The 10,833-nt window shown below is 46.8% G+C and overlaps 2 protein-coding genes across 7 annotated transcripts in view; one reads left to right on the forward strand and one right to left on the reverse strand.

Moving 5' to 3' along the window:
- The window catches only part of LOC106611899 (wolframin), a 34,129-nt gene extending 31,216 nt beyond the window's left edge, over positions 1-2,913 (forward strand). For all 3 annotated transcript variants that reach the window (XM_014212553.2, XM_014212555.2, XM_014212554.2), the window contains exon 10: positions 139-2,913. In XM_014212553.2, the coding sequence (XP_014068028.2) occupies positions 139-924 (786 nt within the window). In that variant the 3' untranslated portion in view covers positions 925-2,913. The remainder of the gene's footprint in view (positions 1-138) is intronic.
- A 318-nt stretch (positions 2,914-3,231) lies between these two features.
- The window catches only part of LOC106611902 (serine/threonine-protein phosphatase 2A 55 kDa regulatory subunit B gamma isoform), a 25,455-nt gene continuing 17,853 nt past the window's right edge, over positions 3,232-10,833 (reverse strand). For all 4 annotated transcript variants that reach the window (XM_045724012.1, XM_045724013.1, XM_014212562.2 and 1 more), the window contains 5 exons: positions 10,225-10,402; positions 9,623-9,787; positions 9,330-9,499; positions 5,487-5,578; positions 3,232-5,291 (listed from right to left, as the gene is read on the reverse strand). In XM_045724012.1, the coding sequence (XP_045579968.1) occupies positions 4,997-5,291; positions 5,487-5,578; positions 9,330-9,499; positions 9,623-9,787; positions 10,225-10,402 (900 nt within the window). In that variant the 3' untranslated portion in view covers positions 3,232-4,996. The remainder of the gene's footprint in view (positions 5,292-5,486; positions 5,579-9,329; positions 9,500-9,622; positions 9,788-10,224; positions 10,403-10,833) is intronic.

Raw genomic sequence — 10,833 nt, forward strand, 5'->3', positions numbered from 1 at the left:
CGAGTGCTGTTTACAGCCGAGTGCTATGTAGGGTGTTCAAATGTAACAACATAAAGAATACATTAAGTGTATGGAAAGCATTAAATGGAATACATTAACAATCTCAAAATAAAGTTGAATCGAATGTGTGTTGAACAGGTGTATAACTCCACCCTCACGTGGCCGGAGTACAGTAACCTGTGTGGGCCCAAGGCCTGGAAGGAATACAACATGGCCCAAACCCAGATCCTGTGTTCTCACCTGGAGGGCCACCGGGTCACCTGGACAGGACGCTTCAAATACGCCCGCATTACCGACATTGAGAACGGAGCCCAGTCCGTCATCGGCCTACTTCCTGTGTTCGTAGGGAACTGGATGAGATGTCTCTATGGTGAGGCCTATCCCCTCTGTGAAAACACCACCGACCCCACTGCACCTCACCAGGCCCTTCCCGCACCTCTTCCAGAAGACCCCTTATGCAAACTGAAAAAGCTGGCCAAGCACGAGTGCCACGTGAAGCACTTCGACCGCCACAAGTTCGAGGTGACCTTGGGCATGCCCCTGGAGAGGAAGAGTAAGAACGGGACCATCATAGAGGACGAGGACGCCACCAAGGACATCGTCCTGAGGGCCAGTAGTGAGTTTGGCCCCGTGCTGCTGCACCTGAGCGCTGGCAGCCTGGTAGAGTTCAGTACGGTTCTGGAGGGACGCCTGGGCTCCAAGTGGCCTGTGTTTGAGCTGAAGGCCATCCACTGTCTGACGTGTGCGGACGCCCGAGTGCCCAGCGGCAGGCAGTACAAGATAGAACACGACTGGAGGCGCACGGCCCAGGGAGCACTGCAGTTTGCCTTTGACTTCTTCTTCAACCCCTTCCTCACCGCACGGCTGGAGCAGGACACTGAGACACAGACCACACAGGGCAGAGGAGGAATGCACCAAGGCTAGTGGTGGATAAATGCAGAGGACTGTACACTATGTGGAGTGTATAAGTGTAAACTATGTGCAGTGTGTAAGTGCACTGAGAACTGATTTCAGTATGGATTGTAAGTAATGCATCATGTCGACCACTATCAGGAGTGTCTGAGTGTACACTATGTGGAGTGTACACTGGGAATGTACACACAATCACATAAAGGTTTGTCAGTAAGACATGCATTATGTCTCCCTATAGTAGTCTGTGGTTCTGCAGGGTGTTTTCCACTATGCTGGAGTTCCAGTAGCGCGGTTCAACTGCTTCTAGTGTGTGTGTGTGTGTGTGTGTGTGTGTGTGTGTGTGTGTGTGTGTGTGTGTGTGTGTGTGTGTGTGTGTGTGTGTGTGTGTGTGTGTGTGTGTGTGTGTGTGTGTGTGTGTGTGTGTGTGTGTGTGTGTGTGTGTGTGTGTGTGTGTGTCTGCTCTATGAGCCCCTACTGTAGACTAGTAAAACCAGCTTAGAATCATAGTTGAATTGTACATATGGTTAAACTATGCATGGGTGTGTGTTCGTAGTGTGTGAGTGTTTTCATAGCTGCTGAGTCATAGTGGGAAAGGATAATATCACAGAACATAACCACTGAATTACAAAGGAGGGAGACAATTTACACTAACTACACTTTCATACACCACAATCACTTCCACACACACCACCTCAACCTTCTCATTCATAGCCAGTGTTCTCAGTCTGTCAACGTTTGAGAAAGTGTGTGGGACAATGCCGATCAACATTGTGGTCAATAAGCTTATTGACTTGCTCTTGATATGCAGTCCAAATGTCTAATTTTGCATGCCATTCAACCATATAGGCCTGCTGTTTGCATCCATGACACTAAGGGCTAGATTCTATCATATTTGCACTAGCCGACACCCACATAACTATGCTGGAGCTGTCAAATCTACAAGCGGCTCCTGGTATTATACCTAGAGGATGTTGCCATTGGCTGCATGGAGTCGCATTAAGAGAAATCCCGTGCAGCTTTGTTTTACAAGTTCGGACACTGGAATATGAGATGTAATCCACACCTCAATTAGGCTGATAGAAATCCTAATTATTTAGTTGAATGATTTTTCAATTTGAGCGTAATTATTTCTATATCGCCTTCACTTTCTCATTCTGAACTTCTAAAGTGAGTGGGACGGGTGTGGCTTCGTGACAATGATCAAGAGCAGCCGCTCACTGATTTGACAGCTCCAACGCAGTTCCACCTCCGACACTGCCAAAACATCCGCTGGTTAACGATCTGATTGAATCTAGGCCCTACTGTAAATATTTTTGTCTGTTGTTTGACTTATCAAGTCTGTTTACATATGAAGTAAAAGTAGGACTTTGTAACTACATTTAAAATACTCAATAGTGTTTGTGTTTTATGCATGAATTGTGTTTTCAAAATGAACTGCCTTTTTGTAACAGTTTGAGGCCTTAATTCAGTTTCATTTTAGGTACTTGGAAAGTATTGTACAGTTCTTGAATAGTTTTTTGTTTCCTGAAATAGTTTTTCATTATAAGATCATGATGGAGAAACAAATGGACTTAAACTGTTCCAGTTGTCTCCTTAAATATTGAGCTTTAATCATTGTCATGTTGATACCCTTCTTGTAAATAGTAAGTGCCTGTCTATTCAAATCACATTAAATAGTTCTGATGCCACATTAACCTAGCAGCGTATAGGCTACTGAAATCCTGTCAGCGTTTCTCTTTACAGAGAATGACATATTCAACCTCTGATAGTTGACCTGTATCAAAGTGCACTTGTGTCCAAATAGATTTTTGCCCCTCCTTTACTGGTGTGCCTTGTTGTCCCTCCTCTCCCTCCCTGCTGTGTGGGGTTCTGTTCTGATCTGATCCCACAGTTCCAGTCCGCAGCAGGCCTCTAATGATGAGGTCACTGTCACAGGATGTGATGTCACTATTGTAACGCTCTACTCTACCGTGACCAATAAACCAATCATGGAAATGTAAACCTCTCCTTCCTGAAGGGTTATTGCAATCACACATACAAAGTTTGGATTCAGCTTCATTGTTGTAATGACAGTGTATTACCACTAGGTGGTGGCCAAGACTACAACACAGAGACTCATCCACCTCGGGACTGATTTAGTGATGTAGTTCAAAAATCCATATGAAGACGAATGTTGCAGCTACACTTCTATAAAGTACACAAACAGCAATGAATCAATTAATAGCACTCACTATACATCAATGTTAACTGATTGAATAGTGATCATATTGGAATTGATACAGAAGTTTAATAAAGACACCACAGCCTAACCCAAACCCATAGGATGCAATTTTGTTGAAATCTTTATTCAGGAAAAAAAAATAACATTAACATATTCGTAATTGTTCATGAGATTTTTTTTCCATTGAAAATACATGAACACAAAATATGTGAATCAATGCCAGGGCAGCAGGACATGAAATCAAACAAGTGACAGATGTTTAAAAAATATATAAATAAACAATAACTGTTCTAAAAAAAAATCTGAATTTGTTGAAAGGCTAGAGGGAAGAGTTTAATAATCTCTCTCTCGTTGCTATGAACACCATCGTCAGAGATGATTGGCTCTGCACTCTTGGTTCTTGATCCGAAACAAAAAACCTAGAAATGTCAAAAAGAGTTGAATATCCATCAGATACCATTTAGGCCCTTTAAAGGTTTAGATTACAACGTTAATAAAACATTCCTTTAAAGGTTTAGATTACAACCCTGATAAAACGTTCCTTTAAAGGTTTAGATTACAACCCTGATAAAACGTTCCTTTAAAGGTTTAGATTACAACGTTGATTAAACATTCCTTTAAAGGTTTAGATTACAACCCTGATAAAACGTTCCTTTAAAGGTTTAGATTACAACGTTAATAAAACATTCCTTTAAAGGTGTAGATTACAACATTAATAAAACATTCTTTTAAAGGTTTAGATAACAATGTTGATAAAACATTCCCCATACCTCTGGTTCAGTATCTTCATTTAAAACCTATGTATTATTTGGGCTTCATTTCAAATGTACACCGTAAAACTGAACACTGGTAAACATGCCTTTTGTGTCCGGTAAACACAAACAAAAGGAGAGCTCTTTGTTGTTGTCTATGGTAACTAGTGCTGTGTAGAGGCAGAGCCCCAGAAGCCTTTTTACAGCCTGTTTATGGTTAGAAAGGCAGCCAGTAAATTTATATAAACAAAAAAAAAATCCATCATGCAGCATATATTTTGCTTGATTGTTGGACTTGATTTTTGCTTCATTCCTTGTGTTTCATTGCAAAGTAGCACATGACACAGCCAAGTTCCCCAGCAGTCTTCACAATCAACTGAAACATCAGGATTAAATGTCACCTAGGTGTGACAGTCAGCCTTGTGGAACCCAATGTCCTACTGACTAATGTCTCATGTACCATTAACTGTCATTGTCATCACTTTTACCATCATCATCATCATTAATGATAATTAAAAAATGTAACATGATTTAACAAAAAATATATAATTAGACTTCGAACATTCCGCAAACATTTTCACTAGTTACCACCAGGAACCACAAAGGGTTTTTTACACCAACGTCAAGAATCAACCCAGACCGTAGGAGAGGACTGAGCACAGGCATGTACAGAAACAGAGGGAGGAGGAAGGGGAAGAAGAGGAAGAGGCAGAGGCAGATGATCAGAAAAAGACAGACACATGTGAAAGCTCCTCCTGTCAAGAGGTCAAACCCCTCAGAATGCAAAAATGACCAATAGCAAAACAAACACCATCAGATCAGCCACAATCCAGAGGTCAACAGTCAACACATCCATGATTTACAATTCCATAAACCATAATCCAGCATCATTCTTATTGGGTTATCCAGCTCCCCCTGTCTGGTCCTAGGGTGGACCGGTCCATCCACTGAGAACTGTGGAGTGTGTGTCTTTACAGCATCTCCCTGTCATCCAGAGAGAGAATGTGTGTGTGTGCGCGTGTGTTACATGTTCTTGCTTGCCTTACTGTCTGAATGAATGTGTGCATCAGTGTGTATGTCTCCAGCCTCCTGCTCTCTCTCTCTCTCTCTCTCAGCCATGCATCTCCTGGTTGAGTTTGTCCTGGAAGATGTACAGGTTGTTGGTGGCAGCGATGGCGATGATGTTCTCCGTGGGGTGCCAGGCCGTGTGCAGGATCTTCTTGGTGAAGTCCAGGCTGTCCACGCTGATGTCATCCTTGCGTCGTTTCCCGCCCTGGCAGACGCGCCGAGGCTTGAGCACGGCCCGGGGCTTACTGCTCTCCCTGGACGCCTCCAGGGTCACGTCACGGTTGGTGTTCCGGTCAAACATCCGGAAGAAATTGTTGTAGGCCCCAGTCATGATCACACTGGGAGAGGGGGATGGAGGGAGAGAGAGAGAAGAGTTGAGAGGAGACAAAGGAAGTCAATGTGCCTAGGTCCTTGAGAATGTCCAATTCTGCCCTTGCGCCCTCTGAATAACGCCATGAGTGCAGACATTCATTCCCAGAGCAACGAATAAGGGATTAGAAGAACTCTCTCTCTCTCACACACACTTCGTCTACCTGTCTGAGCCGTTCCAGGCACACTCAAACTTGTCGAAGATGCAGTCATTCTCGTACAGGGAGCAAAGCTTGCTGCGGAGGTAGTCATGCACCTGCAAGAACACACACAGAGATTTAATCAACACACTGTTCACAGCCAACACACACACAGTCAGGACACAGTGTGCAACACTGACAGGGACAGCTCTAAACAGAATCCACAGCATAGTACTCACATAGACAGCTGTGACACTTATTACAGGATATTCATTCTGAGAGTGGAAGGGATAAACCTAATATATTTCAGAACTACAGAACCACATTCTAATCTAATCCATTTAGGACAGAGCCAGGCAGGCGCACGCACGCACGCACACACACACACACACACACTTCCCTATTGATTTGTTGGACCTGCTTGTATCAGCATTTTGTCTGCGTGGTGAAGTCTGCATCCAGCGGTCAATCTATGGTCAAACTGATTTTATGGTACGATTGTAAATCAAAACATATTGGTATGTTTGCTTCCATACCGTTCTCGCTGACCAATGAAAATGTATTGTGTTAAAGAAAACATTGCCTGTTCTCTCCACTCACAACCCACCCCTCCCTTCTTAACACTTGCACACTCACATCTTTCCTTTTTTTCTTAAGTGTTAACCTTTTCTCCCCCTCACCCTTTCCTGTCCTCTCCTCTCCTCAATAAAGGAAAGACTTCAGTTAATACGGCCAAATCAGAAGAGTTTTACAGTTCTTACATTCTCCCCTCCCCCCACCTCTCTCTCGGTCTCCATGCTGCATTGCAGATGTAGATAGGCCTCAGTAAGGTATCCCCCCCTCCTCTCTCCCAGTGTAGTGGCTCAGTAAGGTATCCCCCCCTCCTCTCTCCCAGCGTAGTGGCTCAGTAAGGTATCCCCTCCTCCTCTCTCCCAGTGTAGTGGCTCAGTAAGGTATCCCCCCTCCTCTACCAGTGTAGTGGCTCAGTAAGGTATCCCCTCCTCCTCTCCCAGTGTAGTGGCTCAGTAAGGTATCCCCCCCTCCTCTCTCCCAGTGTAGTGGCTCAGTAAGGTATCCCCCCACTCTCCCAGTGTAGTGGCTCAGTAAGGTATCCCCCCTACTCTCCCAGTGTAGTGGCTCAGTAAGGTATCCCCCACTCTCCCAGTGTAGTGGCTCAGTAAGGTATCCCCCCTACTCTCCCAGTGTAGTGGCTCAGTAAGGTATCCCCCCACTCTCCCAGTGTAGTGGCTCAGTAAGGTATCCCCCCCTCCTCTCCCAGTGTAGTGGCTCAGTAAGGTATCCCCCCACTCTCTCAGTGTAGTGGCTCAGTAAGGTATCCCCCCTACTCTCCTAGTGTAGTGACTCAGTAAGGTATCCCCCCCCACTCTCCCAGTGTAGTGACTCAGTAAGGTATCCCCCCCACTCTCCCAGTGTAGTGGCTCAGTAAGGTATCCCCCCTACTCTCCCAGTGTAGTGGCTCAGTAAGTATCCCCCCCCCCACTCTCCCAGTGTAGTGGCTCAGTAAGGTATCCTCCCCTCCTCTCCCAGTGTAGTGGCTCAGTAAGGTATCCCCCCCCCACTCTCCCAGTGTAGTGACTCAGTAAGGTATACCCCCCCTACTCTCCCAGTGTAGTGGCTCAGTAAGGTATCCCCCTCCTCTCCCAGTGTAGTGGCTCAGTAAGGTATCCCCCCACTCTCCCAGTGTAGTGGCTCAGTAAGGTATCCCCTCCTCCTCTCCCAGTGTAGTGACTCAGTAAGGTATCCCCTCCTCCTCTCCCAGTGTAGTGGCTCAGTAAGGTATCCCCTCCTCCTCTCCCAGTGTAGTGGCTCAGTAAGGTATCCCCCCTACTCTCCCAGTGTAGTGGCTCAGTAAGGTATCCCCTCCTCCTCTCCCAGTGTAGTGGCTCTGTAAGGTATCCCCCCCACTCTCCCAGTGTAGTGGCTCAGTAAGGTATCCCCCCCTCCTCTCCCAGTGTAGTGGCTCAGTAAGGTATCCCCTCCTCCTCTCCCAGTGTAGTGGCTCTGTAAGGTATCCCCCCCCACTCTCCCAGTGTAGTGGCTCAGTAAGGTATCCCCCCTCCTCTCCCAGTGTAGTGGCTCAGTAAGGTATCCCCTCCTCCTCTCCCAGTGTAGTGGCTCAGTAAGGTATCCCCTCCTCCTCTCCCAGTGTAGTGGCTCAGTAAGGTATCCCCTCCACCTCTCCCAGTGTAGTGACTCAGTAAGGTATCCCCTCCTCCTCTCCCAGTGTAGTGGCTCAGTAAGGTATCCCCTCCACCTCTCCCAGTGTAGTGGCTCAGTAAGGTATCCCCCCTCCTCTCCCAGTGTAGTGGCTCAGTAAGGTATCCCCCTACTCTCCCAGTGTAGTGGCTCAGTAAGGTATCCCCTCCTCCTCTCCCAGTGTAGTGGCTCTGTAAGGTATCCCCCCCCACTCTCCCAGTGTAGTGGCTCAGTAAGGTATCCCCCCCTCCTCTCCCAGTGTAGTGACTCAGTAAGGTATCCCCCCTCCTCTCCCAGTGTAGTGGCTCAGTAAGGTATCCCCCCTCCTCTCCCAGTGTAGTGGCTCAGTAAGGTATCCCCTCCTCCTCTCCCAGTGTAGTGACTCAGTAAGGTATCCCCCCTCCTCTCCCAGTGTAGTGGCTCAGTAAGGTATCCCCCCTCCTCTCCCAGTGTAGTGGCTCAGTAAGGTATCCCCCCACTCTCCCAGTGTAGTGGCTCAGTAAGGTATCCCCCCTCCTCTCCCAGTGTAGTGGCTCAGTAAGGTATCCCCCCTCCTCTCCCAGTGTAGTGGCTCAGTAAGGTATCCCCTCCTCCTCTCCCAGAGTAGTGACTCAGTAAGGTATCCCCTCCTCCTCTCCCAGTGTAGTGGCTCAGTAAGGTATCCCCTCCACCTCTCCCAGTGTAGTGGCTCAGTAAGGTATCCCCCCTCCTCTCCCAGTGTAGTGGCTCAGTAAGGTATCCCCCCTACTCTCCCAGTGTAGTGGCTCAGTAAGGTATCCCCTCCTCCTCTCCCAGTGTAGTGGCTCTGTAAGGTATCCCCCCCACTCTCCCAGTGTAGTGGCTCAGTAAGGTATCCCCCCTCCTCTCCCAGTGTAGTGACTCAGTAAGGTATCCCCCCTCCTCTCCCAGTGTAGTGGCTCAGTAAGGTATCCCCCCACTCTCCCAGTGTAGTGGCTCAGTAAGGTATCCCCCTCCTCTCCCAGTGTAGTGGCTCAGTAAGGTATCCCCCTCCTCTCCCAGTGTAGTGGCTCAGTAAGGTATCCCCTCCTCCTCTCCCAGAGTAGTGACTCAGTAAGGTATCCCCTCCTCCTCTCCCAGTGTAGTGGCTCAGTAAGGTATCCCCCCTCCTCTCCCAGTGTAGTGGCTCAGTAAGGTATCCCCCCTACTCTCCCAGTGTAGTGGCTCAGTAAGGTATCCCCCCCTACTCTCCCAGTGTAGTGGCTCAGTAAGGTATCCCCCCCTCCTCTCTCCCAGTGTAGTGGCTCAGTAAGGTTACATTACATACGGTCTGTGTCTCTGTGTTAATAGTGACATTACATACTGTCTGTGTCTCTGTGTTAATAGTGATATTACATACTGTCTGTGTCTCTGTGTTAATAGTGACATTACATACTGTCTGTGTCTCTGTGTTAATAGTGACATTACATACTGTCTGTGTCTCTGTGTTAATAGTGATATTACATACTGTCTGTGTCTCTGTGTTAATAGTGACATTACATACTGTCTGTGTCTCTGTGTTAATAGTGACATTACATACTGTCTGTGTCTCTGTGTTAATAGTGATATTACATACTGTCTGTGTCTCTGTGTTAATAGTGATATTACATACTGTCTGTGTCTCTGTGTTAATAGTGATATTTGGCTCCTCACCTGGTATATCTCCAGGGGCTTGTTCTCCATGTTGAGGTCCCACACCTTGGCGGTGAGGTAGTCTCTGGTCAGCAGGTAGCGCCCGCTGTGGCTGAACTTGACGTCCGACACAGACGAGATGATCTCCGAGAAGAATGAGCGGTTACTGGGGTCTTCCGGCTCCTCAAACACTGGGGGAGGAGACGGGGTGAGAGTGTGTGTGTGCGTGATGTACAGCATCTGTGTATCTGTAACGTAAGAGTGTGTCTGACTGTAGGCTATGTCCGTCTGCATGTCTGTGTGTGTGTACTCACGTTTGGAGTGTTTGTCACACAGTGCGGCCTCTCTCATGTCACAGAGCCGTAGAGTTCCTTTACTGCTGCTATAGACCAACAGGTTACAGTGGTGAGGATGGAACTCTGCTGCTGTTATTACCTCTGTTAGATCCTCCATGTTCACTGGCTTGATGTCCACGATGTCTGGGGCACAGGTTCAGGACTACAACATACTGTCTATATAACAGCATACACACATTTGATTGTGTGAGAGGGTGATTACAAACATAGCGTGTTCAGAATGATACACGCAAACACACTGACATTATTACATATAGTATTATACACATACCTTTAGGGGGTACTAGGGGTAGTGGGAGGATAATCCCAACTTCAGATTAATTGAAGTAACACGCAAATTCTGTCTGGGGTGAGGAGTGTGTGTGTTCTCTTCAGCTGCATTACATGCCACAAAAGGAGAGAAATGTTTATAGATGTAATAATTAATTGAGCTGCATTTTCAGTCCTCATGATTCCCCTCACCCACATCACTGTGTGTGTGCGTGTGCGTGTGCGTGTGCGTGTGTGTGTGTGTGTGTGTGTGTGTGTGTGTATTGACCATTGTCTGATCTAAAGGATACTGAAGCTGCGGTCGGTGATGCCCAGATGCCAGAGGTTGATCCTCAGGTCGTCAGCTGACATGTAGGTCTCGTGGTCAGAGTTGACGGAGATGGAGTTGACATGGTAGGTGTGGGCGTTGGCAAAGACACGCCGAGGACTCACCTCCACCATCAGATCCATGGGCTTCAACACCGGCACCTAAACAGAGTACAGACAGTCAGAACACACAACACACCAGGGTTCCCCAACTGGCAGCCCGCGTGCCGAATTTGGCCCACAGACGGTTTCATTTGGTCCCCTAAGTTTTCTAAGGATTTAAAAAAAGAAATACTTTTTATTTTCCATTCAAGGACAGAAAAGACTGTAAAAACACCAGCATGTCAGCTCCAAGTGATTTACATTTTGGAAATCTGTTCCCAAGTATTATCACGCATGTTTTAGTCAAATATTATATCTGTTTGGGCTTCTTGCTGTCAATTTGCAGTCTACAAATATTTGTAATTACAGTATGTTCTGCCTCAAGAAGAAATCCTCCCGTGGCTGAATCTAGTTGATGATCCCTATCAGAGGATACAGCCTGAAACACAGATACATGTATCATGTGGTGAGTAGACCAAAATGATGAGATC

The sequence above is a fragment of the Salmo salar genome, chromosome ssa09 (assembly GCF_905237065.1).
Source record: "Salmo salar chromosome ssa09, Ssal_v3.1, whole genome shotgun sequence".
Classification (NCBI taxonomy): domain Eukaryota; kingdom Metazoa; phylum Chordata; class Actinopteri; order Salmoniformes; family Salmonidae; genus Salmo; species Salmo salar.